The following is a 17,242-nucleotide window of genomic DNA, read 5'->3' on the forward strand; positions in this document are numbered from 1 at the left end:
GTGCCCTTAGATGGGGAGGTGCTCTTAGATGAGGAGGTGCCCTTAGAGGAGGAGGTGCTCTTAGATGAGGAGGTGTTCTTAGATGGGGAGGTGCCCTTAGATGAGGAGGTGCAAATCGAATTTCTGCACATCGATTCTACAGCAGCCTGTTACCAAGCGTCCTGGAGCAAAGACCCCTTTTGATGCATGAATTGTCACATCCACCAACTTCAGAAAGCTGTGTATTTTTGAATGATGAGATTTATTAAAGCGAGGAAATTTGTATGTACATCTCAGAGTTTCCAAAAGCCTTAAACTCTTGAATAGGAACATGAAAATGAGCGCCATAGAGCTGGCAGAAGAAAGAATATTTGAGGGCCCATCCAGGGCTGCCTCATGTGCTCCAGGAGCACCACCTAAAGAGGAAAAGGCCGACTTAGCACCCTCGAGAAACCACAGCTGGCTCTTTCAGGGGTGGGTGCTGTGAGCGTGCATTCACAGCCTGCACGGAGCCCTGTGGTCCTGAAGCTCCAGGGGACGGCAGCCTCCCAACAAGCACAGACAAGCTCCCTCCCCCATCCTCTTCCCCCGGCTGAGGGGCGTGACCTTGGAGGTTTAATTTCCCCACATTCTCGAAGCCAGCAAGTGGCAGGCCAGGGATTGGACCCCAGCGGCCGAACTTGAAACCCTGAAGATAATAACAAACCTTTCAAGAAAGCCAGGCCTCTTTCTGGGAATGTTTATTCTTTCCTGACACTGTGAAAGGTCTGAAAATGAGCCAGTAACATTTTCTTTGTTTTCATGGTGACAAAGGACAGTTTACATGCCTCTTTTTTATCAGATGATGCATCTGTAAATGGCTTAAACACACAAAAACTACTCCAAAATCCTTTTCTCTTTTTTTATAATTAGTAAATTCTCGTTTTCATGATTTTGACTAAAATGCCTACTTAAATTTGAACAGAATATGTCAACCTCCTCCTGCCTCTATCAAAAAAAAGACATTAAAAAATTTCTACTCATGTTTAAATGAAAAAAATTTTAAATAAATTTGCACTAGGCGCTTAAATTAGGAAGACTTTAAGGATTTTTTTCTTTTGACCAAAAAGCAAGGCCACATGTATATTATTGGCTGGTCGGAAACATTACTGTTTCTTGATACATTTTCAAAACAGAAATGTGCATGCAGATTAGCTTCTCTTAGAATGATTTTTATTGCTTTCCAAATCTCCTCCCTCTGGGGTTGGGGGTGTCTCCACATGAGGTGCCATTTGGGAGATCAGTTAGATTCAGTCATTTAGGTCATTATTGACGGAATAGTCTTGAGGTCAAACTTTCAGTTCATGAACAGCTGTTACTTTAATGACAGGCCAACAATCTGATTCAGGGTATCGTTTTGATGGAAGGACAGCGTTAAACTCCTTCTGCCCCAAACTCCTATTTTTAAACCCTGATTCCACTTACACACATCGACGATTTCTCGACCCCTTTTCCCTCAGTGCCTTTTTTATTCTCCCACAGCAGTCTATAAACTTTAACCCTTTATAGGCTATGCCAAGTATCAACTGTACACCTGAGATCTGTAATCACGTTCCTTTTCTCAGGACTAAATGAGAATTGTCAGTTTCTAAATACCAACAATTGATTGCGCATCTAACTGTAAACTGGGACATTCACACCCTTGAACTCAGCCCAGCTGCATGAATGCCCACCACGCTCCCTGACACTCTCACTGGTTTTGAGAAAGTCTGTCTGTAAGCAAGTAATCTGCTGGCCTTAACCCGACATCCAATATCCAGGGTGGCTTTCTGAGTGGAAAGCAAATTGAAATCTCTTAGAAGCATGTACCTTTATGAACCATTTTTAATTTGTGATTTTTGTCCCTGCCAGGAATTCAGATGCTCATTGAGTAGGGGGGTGGGGGGAGCACAGGGCATGATCTGAGGGTTACTACTGGGTGGTAATATTGTTACTAAATCATCTCATCCTTGTCTCTTGAGAGTTAAAATTTAGTGAAAAGAAAAACATTTTTTTCTTAATTTTTGTCCTTAATTCTTACATTCCTGGTGGGTGCAAATGCAGCTGTTGTAGGTTGAAGTGAAAGTGTCTTTGTAGGACTGCTTATTCCTGAGATGGCGTATTTGAGAAGTTCCACAGAGGGCAATGACCATAAAGCTCTCTTTAAAAACATCCCCTCCCATTAGCACAGTGGCAATGTGGTAGTTAAGAGACTGCACGGAGTTTCCTGGAGAGGTCTAAACACAGGCAGCGTAGGTGCCCAAACTAATCTCAGCGTCTCAGCTGACTTGGCTTATGGACCGAGACAGATCTGTGCCCTACTCCCTACTCACGTCAGTTAAAAGTAAGAAGGGTTTTAAGGTAAATCAAAGCTACCTGAGTGCCCGATGACGGTCTGAAAGACAGCTAGTCTAACTCCCAGGGCTGGTACAGGAGGCTGCCCGCACCAGCCTCTGGGGCCAACCAGGGGCCCGGCTGGGAGGGGCCACTGTGACGGGCCTGTTGCAACGCCGCTGTTTTGAGTTTAGACGGGGACCGGTCTTGGGCCGCCGTGTGCGCCTTTTCATGACCAGTCGCGCATCGTGTTCGGAGGGTGCAGCAACAGGTCCTGCTGTGACTGGTTCCACTGGACTTGAAGTAATGATGGAAGGGCTGGGAACATGGGGTGAACACCTGGGGACCAAGGTGCCGCACGGCTGTTGAGGAGGGGCAGCTGCCGCCCCGAGATCGCTGGTCCCTGGACGGCACCGCTGTGCGCGGAGGGAAGAAGGGGTCCGAGCCGCACCTGGTGGTGGACGAGGATGGGGACGCCCCACGAGCCCGGCGGGGACCCTCCAGCTCCATCTCACCTCCTCACCCAGGAAGGCTCAGCATTAAAGAGACTTTGGAACTGTATAAGTAAGAAAGTGACTTGTTCAGGGGTTTGATGCCTTTCCATGTGCCTTTGTAATTGCAGGTGCCCCACCCCTGGCTGCGACGGCTCCGGGCACATCACCGGCAACTACGCTTCCCATCGGAGGTATGCATGGCTCGCTCCCGCAAACACCCCCTCCATGCGCGGGACCCCTAACGGGGGCTCGGGTTGCCTCCACTGGTGAATTAAGGGTCTAGAGACCCTCGCCCACAAAACGGGGCTGTCCCCAGGGGCCTCACTTAGAACGCCAGCTCTCGGGACCGTGGCCCCCCTCTGACGTCCCCCTCATGGTGCCACTGGCTCCATCTGCAAGAAACGTTTCTCAAGTCACCCAGGAGCACGTCTTTCTAAATCAAAAAGGGACGAGAAAAAGAGCCAGGGTGTTATAAGATGCCAGAGAACAGCCATTGAGAGACAAGCATGCTAATCCCACTGAGAGTGGATCTCTTAAATATTGAGATTTGAGCCCCAAAGCTGTACGGTTATTATAAGGAGGGATCAGCAGAGCTGAACACACAGAAAGGCTTGACCTTACAAATCCCAGGCCCCGCCGGTCCCAAAGAGCAGGGAGCGTCTAAGTACAGCGTGAAGAGTCAGTCGTATGAGGCAGCAAGAGGCCCACGGTCGCTGAATAGTTTACAAACGTCTGTCTTACACCAGGCCCTATGTTAGAAGTGGATTGAAAGAGCCTGTTGGTACAACACCTGCACAAAGGTGGGTCTAGACCCCGTGGGCAGGAGCAAGAATTCCTTGTCGTGTTCAGTCAGGATCAACAAGCCAAGGTCAGGACAAGAGCCTCTCTGAACGGAGACCCTCGTAACTCGAAGTCTCCAATGCAGGAAGGGGAGCTGTGTCTAACAAATAAACAAACCATGTTACAACATAGCTGTCGCCTTGCCACCCTCTAAAATCAGATTATAAAGTGGGCAGTCGGAATGTGGATGAGCCCTTCAGCTTTAAATGCTTCCCCAACAAAAACAGCAACAAAAATGAAGAGAAAAGAGAAAGGAGGGGGGAGGAGAGAGGGAGGGAGGGAGTCAGGACAGTTGGTGTGGGTCACCCTACAGCCCGTGCACCGTCCACAAGCAGAGTGGATTGTGTGGGTCACGGGGGGTCCACACCGTGTGGCTGCCCGAGTGACCAGATCCCAGCATTCAGAGCAGGGGGCGCTCCCGGGCTGGCTGGCTCAGCGTGGCTTAGAGACGGAGCTGGCAGGGTGGGCTGTTTCCTCCTTAAGGCCACAGGCTTCTGTGTTCACTTTCCAGCCATTTGGGAGCATCGTTTCTACGGCTCAGGTCTGGGAAAAGTAGGAATTATGATGACCAACAAGGAGAACTGAATTCCTCAATTTATGGGTGGATTCTTCACACTGACTTGATAAAAACACCTCATTCTCTAGACCAGGGCTGTCCACCTGGGCAATGTGGGCACTCGGGATGAGATCGTTCTTTGCTCTGGGGGCCGTCCCATGCGTTGGAGGATGTTGGGGAGCATCCCTGGCTCCACCCACTAGATGCCGGTGGCACTGCCATCCCCGTTCATGACAACTAGGTGTCTGCAGACATGTCCGAATGTTCCCAGGGCCACTGCCATGCACCACAGGGTCGAGAGGAGCCTTGCCAGGTTGTCTTGCTGGTTTTACCCGGCGGCCCAGAGCCAGCTGCTGTATTGTGAATGTAGAACAAGGGTGAATACATTCCAAAAGGGATCCCCAGCGTAGGATCACCGGTTTAGAGAAAATGAAATAAAATAAAATAAAGCTCTAGTTAAGTTTCTAAGTCAAGCACACTCTATGCTACTCTTTATTTTAATTTATCTTAGAATTTACCTCAGTCCTCACAAGGCCAGAATTCCCAGCACTGAATAATGCCTGCAAACTAAAAGTGAACATTTACTGGTCATTCCATATCCAAATGTCTATTTTACTACTTTTTTTTGGTTTGACATCATGTAAATCTATTCATAATTTGAACATGCGCATGCATTTAACGTGTATTTTAGAATGGTGGGTATATTCGTATAGCGTAAACTTGTGAATGAAACGTAATTTAAGCTTGGATTTAAGCTATACTCTGTGCCTGGACTAAAAAGCACCAGGATTGCTCTGTACATTTGGAAAGGAAATTTGATTTGGCTTTCAGCACATTTCAGTGCTACGTACAGCCCTACAGGGGGCGGCCTATTAAAAGTAGAGCACATTTCGCAGTATCGTTTATCCGAGAATACTTTCCACGCGTAGAAGTTAGGGTGGGCCTGAGCTGTTGGCTGAGCAGAAGTGGGGCTAGGGTAACAGTCCTGTGGACGCTGCGGAAAGACAGAAGCGGCCCCCCAGGCCCGACGACCCTTGAAGGTCGTAAGTACACATAGAAACACGCCTTTCGGGGTTACTCTTACTTGATCCATTCCCAGGAACATGAGGCGATGTTACCTACATGCAAACCACAGGGAAACTCCTCTCAGGGACCGATTCCTCAGCCTTCTGCTAAATTGTGCCAGGTTACCAGGCAGCCACAGACACCTCAGAGATACCGCAGGCTCGGTTCCAGGCCACTCGCTGCAATACAGCGAAGGCCACAATAAAGCGGGTCCCACACGTCTTTGGTCTCCCACCACATACAAAAGTTATGTTTACACTACACTGTAGTCTATTAAGTGCACAATAGCATTATGTCTAAAATGACGTAATTGCCTTGGTTTTTAAAATGCTAAAAAAATGCTGGCTATCATCTGAGCCTTCAGCAAGCTGCAGTCTTCTCGTAATAGTAACATCACAGATAACTGATCACAAACAATAATAGAAAAGCTTGAAAAGTGCGAGAACCATTGAAATGTGACACAGAGACACAAAGTGAGCAAGTGCTGTTGGAAAAACGGAGCCAAAAGAACTTGCTTGACTCGGAGTGGCCACGACCCTCAGCTGGTGAAAAATGCAAGGTCTGCGAAGCGCAACGAAAAGGGGTGTGCACGCCCGTCCTCGGGCTCCAGGGGGAAGAGCAGTCACAGCACGAGGACCCTCGGGTGCCCCTGAGCAGCTGTGGCCGGGACTCGCCCACCCCCGGCCCCCAGGCCAAATGCACACATGCAGACGCTGTCTACATTACAGGAGCTCACTTCTCCCTGCTGTAGCTGCCACCAAGGACTGTGTGTCCCAGGCACTGTCCCGGGAACTAGGAAAGTCTACTCGGCCCCGCCAGCCTCAGAGCCACCCTGAGCAGCAGGTAATTTCATTTCTCTCTGCACTGGAGGAAACAGGCTCTAAGCGATTATGTGTCGGAGACAGAACTCAGCCTAGTGGCCACCGCCAGTGTCACACATCTGGTCGTGGATGGGCCTCTGCACCTGGGACGGCCTGCAAAGTTCACACAGGGAAAGGAGGGTCACCCCCGACCCCAGGTGGGGACTGCTTTGCCTTGCTCTTGTTTGGGTTGTAATGGTGATGTGTTTTCTGTCTCAACGTCACCTCTGAAGCTTTTCTTTTTTTTTGCGGTACGCGGGCCTCTCACCGTCGCGGCCTCTCCCGCTGCGGAGCACAGGCTCCGGACGCGCAGGCTCAGTGGCCACGGCTCACGGGCCCAGCCGCTCCGTGGCATGTGGGATCTTCCCGGACCGGGGCACGAACCCGTGTCCCCTGCATCGGCAGGCGGACTCTCAACCACGGCGCCACCAGGGAAGCCCTCCTCTGAAGCTTTTTTAAGTCCATTTTGGTCAATATTGTTGACCATCTCTGATGTTCTATCAAAAAATGCCCATCATCAGCTTTGTCTGTCCTGAGCGGAGAAACCTCGCTCAGCATCGCACACGGAGGGGTTCAGGCTGCGGCTTGGTCTTCTTGTCTTCAGACCACGACAGAGCAATCCATTGCTTCAGCTCTCTCCCTCAAAGGTCCTATTCCCAGGCCTCTTTTCTCTTCTCCTGCCCCTTCTCCAGGCTGGCTTGTTTCTGCAACTTCCAGACAGGCTGGCACAGCAACCTCTTGGCCAGGTCGTCCCCGTGGCCTCCCCAGGCCTCCTCCGACGCCATCCTCCCACCTGCCAATAGCAGCAGGCCCCACGGCCTGGAGCGGGTGCTCCGAGGCAGAGGTGGCACCCAGGCTTTTCACAAACGGCGATGCGGCACGAATCTGACTCCCCCGGGACCCCTCCCCATCTCGTAGAGCAGTGGCACCCCTCGGGCTCCAGAATGTTCTCTGACAGCGAAAGACAAGCTGTACTGAGCAGTCACTACGTGCCGAGAACATGTGCGTGGATAATCTCACTCTCCGAGCGTGGCTCTTCTCCTAAGGGCATGTGAGGGGCCAGCGCACGGGACCCACGCTCAGAGGTGACAGTGACCCCAGACCGGCCTGCAAGAGCTGGCTGTGGACTCCCTCGCCTAGACAAGGATGCCGGGATTCCAGGCCAGCCCGTGTCAGAGCCAGGGTTTCCTCGGAGTCAGGGTCGGGTCCAGACTAAGTTCCCTGCTGCGCTATCTGTTCTGTTTTGGTCCTGTTCCAGTTTATTTTCACTCCCAGCCCCATGTCGGTGAGGACGCAGAGCCTCACCTCTCTCCCAAGTTCAGAGCCAGGCTCCCTGGCCAGCGTCCTGGCCTGTGGCTTCCCTTCACCACTAAGGTCCCCGTGTGGGGACGGGCAGGAAAGACGGGCTCCCAGGCAGGATCCTCGAGTCCCACCCACCCCTCCTCGTCATTCACTGATTAACTCACGACAAACATCTAACTATGACCTGCTCTGCGCAAGGCATTGGCCTGGGAATCAGAGGAAGAAGGGAGAATAAACACACAGGGAACTGACACTCGTGTGGACGAGCGAATGGACAGTCACCAGGATGGAGTGAGAAACACCACGGGGACCGGGGGCCGTGAGAGCCCCAGGGCTGCTGTCAGGATGGCAGGTGGGCAGAGAAGACTCCCTGGAGGAAGACCGTCCAGGCTGAGGGCAAGCAGACGGGGAGGGATGCGAGGCCCGAGGATGGCTTGGCCGGGACCGGGACATGCCGGAAGCCTCCAAGAGGACCGCGTGGGGCAGGGACAGCAGGGCTGGCGGCGCCCAAACCAGGAGACTTGGGTGCTGCGTGCAGGGGTGTGGGTCCATCCTGAGGTGAGTCGGAAGCGGGCAGAGGCTAAGCAGACCACACGCGCATGCAGCTGAGCCCTGCGGCTCTGACACCCCATCCCACAGGCAGGAGTGACATCGACTTGGAAGGCATTCAGGACGGAAGAGCCACAGGACTCGTGGGAGAGAAAACCCGGGAACGGCCACGGGTGACCCAGCCTCTGGCCCCTGACAGGAGCAGACGGGAGTGGTGTGGGCTCGGCCGGGGAGGACGGTGAGTTTTCCGGCAGCAGCAGCAGCGAAGGTGTCCCAGTCCCCGCGGGCAGCACGGTTTGCAGAGGGGCAGCTGGGAGTCATCGCCGCCTGGTACCTGGAGACCAAGGAGCCGTGGCAGCGTGAGGACAGAGGAGGGCCTGGAGGGGGGACTGGCTCAGCACGGGCAGAGCAAGCCAAGTGGACCACGGAGTTTGCAGATCGCGGAGCCGCAGAGCCGAGGCCAGACACGGACCCCAGCAGGGTGGCAGGAGCTGCAGCCGGTCCTGCAGTGTGAAGGCGGCGTCCTGGTTCCTGCGGGCCACCGTGACCCACCAGGATAAGAGCAGTTCTCACAGAAGACCCCGGGGGGACCAGAGGTGTGAAAACACAGCCCCCACTTTCTAAATTTTTATCCAAAAAAGGAGGAGAGAGATGGAGGGAGCGGGAGAGAGTGAATCAAGGCGCACGCACTCTCTTTTGCTGTCCTGTAGAGGGTGACAGGTGAAGCGGCGGAGCGAGGGAGGCCGCGTGCCAGGGGAGTTGGAGCGCTTGAAAATGGGGACACGAGGGGCGGGGGGCTCCGGAGCTGCAACTTTACAGAGAGGAGCCAGGCGCCTGCATAAACGTGGAACAGAACCAAGGAGACGGCCGTGATGGGGTGACGGGGTGATGGGGGTGCCCCCCAAGACAGCCGGGCCCTTGCCTGAGGGCCAGTGTGCTCAGACAGAAACCAGACCCAGCAGAAAAGCATGTACTGTGGTCAGGACGATCCAGTGGACGGCACATTCCTCCCTGGCTCAGCCCTGGGGCCTCTGCCTCCACACTTCCCCGGGGGCTCCAGAAACGGTCCAATGCCTGCTTCTCCAGTTCTCTGCAAAAATTCCCGCTTATTCTATATAATCTCACATCTAATAGCCTAATAGCCTACAGTTAGCTGTTGTTGGACAGAAAAAAACTCATATATAGACATTCCAGCTAGCAAAGTTCCTTTAGACAACGTGAGCCGCTATTTCCAAAATTCCAAAATTAAATAGAATAAGCTTGGTCAACTTGCACTGCATCTTCCGCAGATGCCATGGGAAGCCAGCCGTATCCAGGTAAGTGGGGACGGATGCCCAGGACACGCGCCCTCCCAAGACGAAGGGCTCTGGAATCCGGCCACAGGAACGCCACCAAAAAGGAATGGGGAGGCGTGTGTTTCTTCTTCCCTGTGGCCCCTTCTGTGCAGAAAGCTCATCCCCCTCTGGCAAGTCAGCCCGGCCTCTCCTGGTGACTCCTGACACCAGCTTCTCCCACCCAGGCTCTGGGCACCCTCGCGGGGGCCTGACAGTGTCTGAAGGCCTAGGGGGAGCACAGAGGAGCTGCCCCCAGGATATCGTTTTCATGCCAAGAAGCACCAACTGCTGGAGGAAACTGCGTCAAAGCCCCATCGACAGTGAAAGGGGCTTGCGGGGTGAATAGCTTAGGCGCTTCCTGAAGTCGCGCTTCTTCCTTAGCCTTTCAGGTTGCCCGAGAGCCAAGAAGAGCGGCATCAGGATAGCACAGAGCAAAGAGGACAAGGAAGACCAGGAGCCCATCAGGTGTGTGGGCCGGGGAGCGGGTCAGGGGCCCGGGGGGCGGGGTCAGGGGGCCGTGGGGCGGGGGCGGGGGAAGCTGGGGGCCGGTGTCGGGTCAGTGGAAGCTGGGGGCTGGCGGGGAGGCCAGGCTTGGAGAGGTCGGTCAAGTGTGAGGTCACAGCATTGAAACCAGACCATGCACACCTGCTAACTGACCAAAAGCATCCTCTAAGTGACAGGTGAGGTGATAACCAAACATCCATCCATCCGATGCTCTGAGTAACCTAAGTATAAGAAAGTTCCCTCTACCTCGGATGGGAAAAGCAGTGTAATTTACTGGGAAAGGCAGGTCCGTGAGAGCATAGGAAGTTATTAACTACAACAGCTAAAGAGAACATCTGGCTGACTTCCAGCTTAGGAAGGTCGCTTAGCTGCCTGTACTCTGCTTCTCGCTAAGGCGGGATGGAGAGCACGGTGGGTAGAAGGCTAGCCCCTACCCCTCCCCACAGGCATTTGCCCCGAACCGCTGCCCGGTGAGCCTGGGTCTCAAAAGTCTGTGAGATAAACCTGCTGCTATCTCCCTGAAATTTTAATCTCATTCATTCAGTGTCTTTAGAGAAAAGTTTTGATTAAAATTAAAATGTGTTTGCGGTTTGGCTGTGAGTCCTCAGCCCTTTGCCATAACCTGCAATAGAGAAGTTTCAGAAGCACGATTTAATTACCCTGTTGCTGAACCTTAGCTCCAACCAATGATTTTCCTGTTTATTAAAAAAAAAAAAAAAAATGCTCCTGGGGTACCTCGTGCCAAAGCTATGCCCGGAAACTTAACTAAATACCACCTCTGCTGCTCAAAAACCTATCTAGCTGGAAGGGTATCCTGTGATCTCAGAAAACATAGCCAAACAAATGAATATTCTCTAGCTCCTGAGAAGAACACAGGTTTATGCGACAATGTTTTAAAAATAATCCTGCAGTTTCCCATTGACTTTGCACATCTCCACCATAAAAGCTGTGACTCGCCTCTTGAACAGATGCCCGCATCTCACTTGCTCCAACAAACTGGTTCTTCCTTGTCACGCACGGCATCTGCATCCCTCACTAAGCCTGGACTTTCTGGTGTTCCAGGTAAACCTTCTTCCCACCTGGCCTGGACCAGTTTCCAGGAGGGTGAACTACTTCACGGCTCCGCTAGGTGGTGTCTTTTCGGGACTTTTCTTTTTCTTTCCTTCTGCTGCAGTAGAGGATGCCGGTTTGCCTCTCGTGTCAGGTTAACTTGACCTTGCTGGGGGCCACCAGGCGTAGGGTGGCGAGACAGCCAAGCTTGCCCCTCTGTCCCCCAGGTGCCCCGTGCCCGGGTGCGATGGCCAGGGCCACATCACCGGCAAGTACGCCTCCCACCGAAGTGCGTCCGGGTGCCCCTTGGCGGCCAAGAGGCAGAAGGACGGGTACCTCAATGGCTCCCAGTTCTCCTGGAAGTCCGTGAAGACGGAGGGCATGTCCTGCCCCACGCCGGGCTGTGACGGCTCCGGGCACGTCAGTGGCAGCTTCCTCACGCACCGCAGGTGAGTACGCCCGCCCAGGCTCTGCGCCGCGGGCGGCGCGGGGAGGCCGGGGGCGCCGCTTGGCCCGCGATGGTGCCACGCCCACCCCTCAGGCTGAGAGAGGAGACCCCGAACACTATGGTACCAACTCATGACATTCTGAGGCTCGGGAAAGGAAGAAACAAACAAATTTATTTTGAAAAGCACAGACTCGTCCTACCACGTCTGCATGTACGTAGAGGTTTCCAAATGTCTTTGATCAGGATCCGCAGAAAGAAATAGGCTGTCATTTTACACGCGCGCGCACACACACTCACAGGAGTATCTGTGGATTTAGTTATTCATTTTGGCTGAATATTGCAGGCAGGTCCTACTCGAGGGAAGTGGGTGGCACCTGGTTACAAAGGCCTCATCAGATACATCAGGAATCCTACAGAAGGGCCAATCATCACCATTGATTGTTATTTGCTTAATTGTGAAATATCTATATATGCGATTACGTTGCCTTAGAAGAAGAGGCTTGCTCTGTTGAAGCAAGTGGCTCCCTGTAGAAATCAGGATGAATGACTGACGTGGACAAATCACAGGCGTGCCCCAGCTTCCCAGGATCCAGGTGGGGGGACACAGCATCACACATACGACATAAAGCCACGGGGCTCCCTCGGCCTCTCTGACCACAAACCCCGTGCGCCTTGCCTCCATCTGCAAAACTGCATGGAACATGCAATGAGCCAAACGGAATGATGCGTGACGATGCGCCTTAACAGTTTTAGGAAGTGATTTTATTGTAAAAGAAATTCCTGCTCAGGTAGAGACTCAGACGGGACGAAGGGGCCTAAAGAGAGACATGAGTGTCCTTCCCTGACTCTCCCCAAGGTGGGAAGTCCCCGCATCCCCCTTCAGAAAGCGCCCTTGAGCAAAGAGGCACGCAGCCCGGCTTAACGTGCCCAGGGGCACAGAGACCCCTGACCCCCATGGCACACCGGTTTCTTCTTTTTGATAGAAATAGATCACAGTGTTTCCTAGGCGTCTGCGTGGAACGAGGGCTGGCCCTTCACCAGAACAGCCCCGGGCCCAGCTGGTAGCAGGCGTGTCCTTGGCCGGCGAACGTCTCACTCCTGCTCAGAGCGGCCCCCTCCTTTCCAGAGGGAGGGCTCGGCCTGCGGCCCCCAGTCTCCACTCTAGACGGGATGTTACCCGGCAGGGAACTCCCTTCTGCTGACTTCTGTACATCCCTGTACCAGAGTGTCTTCAGGGTACCGTCCTAGAAGCAAAAACGCTAGTTTTTACATGTTGATAGGAAGTGCCAAAGTGCCCTCCAAAAAATGCCTACTTCCTTAAGTTTTGGGCAATCAATAAATTTTTTAAAAATTTAAAAATCCTGCCCACATGACCTATGAATGAGGGTATACGTGGTTGGCTAATCTGACACAAATGAAGACAAGCTCCACTTCTCTGATTAAATGTAAGCACTCAGTTTCCAGAAACAGGCGTAACTGCTACCTGTGTGGCGTTTGCTGGTTTCCAAACCTTTGATAGGATAGTTGCCTTAGAGTCGGAAGAATAACCCTTTGTTCAGAGCCACCCAGCAGATCCTACTCGCCTTCGCAGGCTGGTTACTCAGCGCGTCCTCAGGGCTCGCAGGGAGGACGACTCGAGGGCCCCAGACTCCGAGTCGCTACCACCAGGCAGGACCCTCGGGGCTCACCCCTCCCCACATGCTGCTGGGCTCACCCCACACACCTGATCACCCTCCAGATTCACACCCAGGTGCCAGGACGGAGGTGATCTCGTAAAGACGCCCAGGATCTCCTGGTTCCTGGCCTTCCCTGTTTCTTTTCCCCCAAGAGACACATCTCCCCAGGGCCTCTGGCCAGGAGGGGGGTGTTGATTCAAAGGTGCCTTTGCCTTGAGCAGATGGAGGGAATCTCCGGACAGGTCGAGTGAAGACAGGCACAGCCGGTGACTCCTGTGACTTGGGCAGAATCTCTCTCACCTAGAATTCCTCGTGACGCACCCTGGGGTCTGCAGACAGCTCACCCAGAGCCCCAAGGAGGGTCCCGGGAGGAGCTCCCCGAGTCCAGGGAACAAGCAACCAGCCTGGTCCGCCCAGCCTGCGCTGGGAGCCGAGCCTCTGGTCCAGGGCACTGCGGCTCCACCGTGAGATGGAGCTGGAGGGTGGACCCTCAGAGCATCTCAGAAGCAGCTCCAAGGGGGCCCTGCTTGTGGTGGGCAGAGCCGCGCAGAGACTTTGATACTTTATTTCACTGTGAAGCTTAATCAGAACAGTCTGACCTGCTACCTGTCACCTCTGAGGAGGAAGGTTATGTAGATGCTGCGTGGAAAGGGTTGGGAACCCAGGGGTGTCAGGTGATAGGCGGGCGCCCTCCCTCCGGGTGTGAATATGTCTGGCAGGGCGCGGGCGTGGGGTGGAGTGGTTAGAGAGGCGATCAGGACCCTGAGAGAGCTGATCTGCATTTTTTAAATTGTGCTGTGAAGCACATAACATAAAATTTACCGTCTCACCCATTTTTAAGTGTCCAGTTCAGGGGCCGTAAGCACAGTCTCACTGCTGTGCAGCCACTGCTACTGTTGCCTCTGGAGCCCTTCACCTTCCCAGGAAAACCCTGCCCCCACTAGACACACACTCCCAGCCCCCGCCCCAGCCCCTGGCACCCACTCTCCAGCGGATCTGACTCTCTGGTCCTCACCTAAGTGGAATCACATGGTGTCTGACCCGTGATCGCTTATCTCGCACAGCATAGCGTCCTGGGGTCCCTCTACATTGTAGCCTGTGTCAGAATCATCTGGCTTTTAAGGTGGAATCATGTCCTGTCGCATGTCAGCCTGCAGTTTTCAACTGTTGAACAAGTTTTCATTTATTTTATTGTGTAGATGAAACGTTGTTCCCTGGAGGTGTAAGAACCGAGATCCTGGGCAGGAACATGGCTTGGGCACAAACACAGGCTTGGTAGGGTTTCCATACGCCTCTTCCCCCGGAGGCCCAGGGCCCATCGGCTCTCTGGTTCCCCAGACCTTTAAGGCCTCCTCAGTGAGGAGGGGCCTCCCAGAAAGACATGGGTGGTACCCTGAGATGCAGGGCTCCTTGTACAACCCATGTGCCATGAAAGCAAAGCAGCTTTTAGAATCAGAAAAAGAGTAGAAGGAAACAGAAATTCCTGTGTTATTGCTCTTTTCCCTCCAAGTTGTGACCACCCAGCGAGATGATAAAGGATCACTTCCTAAGGTGCGTGGATGAAGGGGGAGCACCCGCCCTGGCTTCCGGGTCCCAGGAAGCCCACTCACCCCGCTTTCCTCTTTGGGAGGTGACCACATGGATATTCTGGGAAAAGGACGTTGACAGGTGACACGTGCCCTGAGCTCCCACAGTCCCTGTTGGCTGCAAAATCATTTCCACTCATTTCTTCCGTGTAAGGATAGGTGGGAGGACCTCCTCCCGGTCCCTATAGGCAGAGCTGCTATAAAGGACTAGGGATTGGCTTACTCTATGGTTAGGATTGGCTGCGTCAAAAACGGCGGGTGGGATGGGAGACAATACCTGGGAGTAGCTCGTAGGGGCTCGGGAGCAAGGGAGGGTTTTCTAGGAGGGGTGAATCTGGATACGAGATTTACCTGAAGGAATGAAACCAACGGGTGAAAAGAATTAAAGGCACAGAGCGGTCACGGGGACTTGACGGGGCCAGATCTTGAGAGGCAGACCGAGGCACTGGGATCTCATCAGAGGCACGATGAGGTGCCTGAAAGGGTACAGGGACTCAGGATTCCAGGATCAGGGTTAGAGGTGTCAGGAGCAAGGGCAGGAGAGAGGATGCTCTTCCAGGGTCTCAGCTGGCTTGGGGGGCAATGGCTCAGCTGGCCGGGAAGACCCCCCAAGCCTGGGTCGGGTGTCAGGACTGTGTGCACTATGGGGCCGGTGATGCAGGACGGAGGCAGGCTGGAGGGAGGGGCTGGGCAGGAGGGAGGGCGTGGGCAGGGGGTCTACCTGTGGAACCGCTTCTCTGTGTGCGGGTGTGCTGGTCATACTGTGCTATCACCCCAATCTTACCACTTTATGTAGATTAGGAAGCTTCTCCAAAATTAAAGCCACAATTCTAACCCTAACAAATAAATAAATAATCTTAGAAGCAAGTCATCTCTCACTGAGCTTGACCAAAATATTTTTTTAATTCCCTCCCAGCCCCCCTTAAACCTCTTCCCCCTGAACCACATGACGTGGTTTATTTATTTTCAGTTCCTCTACGGCTCTTATAAATGAGTAGATAGGCTTTTTTAGGATGTTTATTGTGCTTGACACTTTCCAAGAGAATTGTGATAAAAACGAGTCACCATATTGTGTACTTACTATGAGGGGTTTTTGCAACCAACCATCCTGTTTAATGTAAATATGAGCTGGATAGGCTACCTGCCTTAACAGATACACCCAAACTGGCTCCAAAGAGTGGAAGTTTACCTCTTGCCCACATGACAGAACTGGATGAGGGAACAGGAGAAAAGGGCTCGGCCACCTTCAGCACATTCTCCAAGGGTGGTCTTCATTTCACAGCCAGAGAGGGAAAGAACACTCAGGATCCACTCGGGAGATGTGGGAGCACGGATCACTTCCTTTACATCCCACAGATGGAACCAGGTCCATAACATCCCCTAGTACAAGGGATGCTGGGAAATGTAGTCTACCTGGGATGCTGGGAAATGTAGGCCGCATGGGATGCTGGGGAACGTAGTCCTTGTGAGCCCAAGGAGAAGAGCGAGCCTTTAGGCACCTGCTTCTCTGTAATGCGGAGAAGCCATAGCTTTTACCAAAACCTACGTAAACAGGCAACCACAGCGCCCTGAGATCTGCATAGTTCCCATTTTAGACATGAGAACACTACTGCCAGTAAGAAGAAAGCTGGATTCAGCCAAGGACTGTCTGGGGCCTTCATCCGTGGACCATCTGTATCCCTGTCTGTCTGTGCATCTGCAAGACCAAACACAGGGCTGCCGCAGGGCAGGTACTGAAGAAACCAGGTCTCGTGGGCTGGAGCCCAGGGAGAGGGAGTGAAGAGGGCTGACCTCTCCGTTCTGCCCAGCCATCCCGCCAGGAGGAAAGCCCACTGCCCTTGGCCTCTGAGGACGGGTCCATGTCTGCCGAGGAGCACGGAGGTGGACCTTCTGTTCCCTCTCAGGCTGAGACCAGGGCCATGCTCGCCCAAGACACACGTGGGGACGGAGGACACTGAAGCAGCCCCAGAGTTCCTTACTCAAGACCCGCTGATGGTAAATCCAGATTCCACAGCGTCACAGCCCAGGAGCTGCGATCCGGCTGCAGACCAGCCCTGCCCCTGCTGCCTCCTGGGCTCTCGTCCAGCCCCCGGGGCTGTCATGCACCCCTTCCCGCCCTCTCTGAACCCCAACTTCCTGCTCCTGCTGCCTCCTGGCCGGAGGCGGGGGGACAGGAGGCATGGCCAGGGCTCCCCGGACCCGCGGGTGGTCTTCTGTTTGACAAAAGCATATTGGAAACATCATACTTCACTCTGCGACGAGAGGAACCGTCTCCATTTTGGATTTCTCTGTGAGCTGCAGTAGGTGAGGAGGGTGGAGAGTCGAGGTGGCCCCTCCAGAGGAGTAGATGCTGTCGGGGGTGGAGAACGTTTGCATGCAGAGCAGACCTCGTGCTGCTCTGGCGCATTTGCGGGACTCAGCCAGCTGGGCCCCCTTTTCACTCCGCCAGCCTGAGTCGTCCGACCAGGCTGCCCGTCAGGAGGACAGAGGGACGCTGGGCAGCCCTGTTCTCTGCTTTGCTTCGGATGCGGGAAGAGGCTGGGCACGTGGCAACCTGCCCCCCGCGGCGGGCTGCCCTCTGCTCTGCGCGGGGGTGGGGCCCCCAAGCGGAGGGGTGCAGTGAGGCCCCGCAGAGGGACTAGTCCTT

General features: G+C 53.8%; 1 protein-coding gene across 3 annotated transcripts in view; it reads left to right on the forward strand.

Annotated features, from left to right (window-relative positions):
• The window catches only part of MYT1L (myelin transcription factor 1 like), a 133,520-nt gene that overhangs the window by 95,058 nt on the left and 21,220 nt on the right, over positions 1–17,242 (forward strand). For all 3 annotated transcript variants that reach the window (XM_029232120.1, XM_029232123.1, XM_029232124.1), the window contains exons 15-17: positions 2,954–3,016; positions 9,713–9,796; positions 11,113–11,334. In XM_029232120.1, the coding sequence (XP_029087953.1) occupies positions 2,954–3,016; positions 9,713–9,796; positions 11,113–11,334 (369 nt within the window). The remainder of the gene's footprint in view (positions 1–2,953; positions 3,017–9,712; positions 9,797–11,112; positions 11,335–17,242) is intronic.

This window comes from Monodon monoceros, unplaced genomic scaffold (assembly GCF_005190385.1).
Source record: "Monodon monoceros isolate NGI ecotype Baffin Bay Population unplaced genomic scaffold, NGI_Narwhal_1 Super_Scaffold_19, whole genome shotgun sequence".
Classification (NCBI taxonomy): domain Eukaryota; kingdom Metazoa; phylum Chordata; class Mammalia; order Artiodactyla; family Monodontidae; genus Monodon; species Monodon monoceros.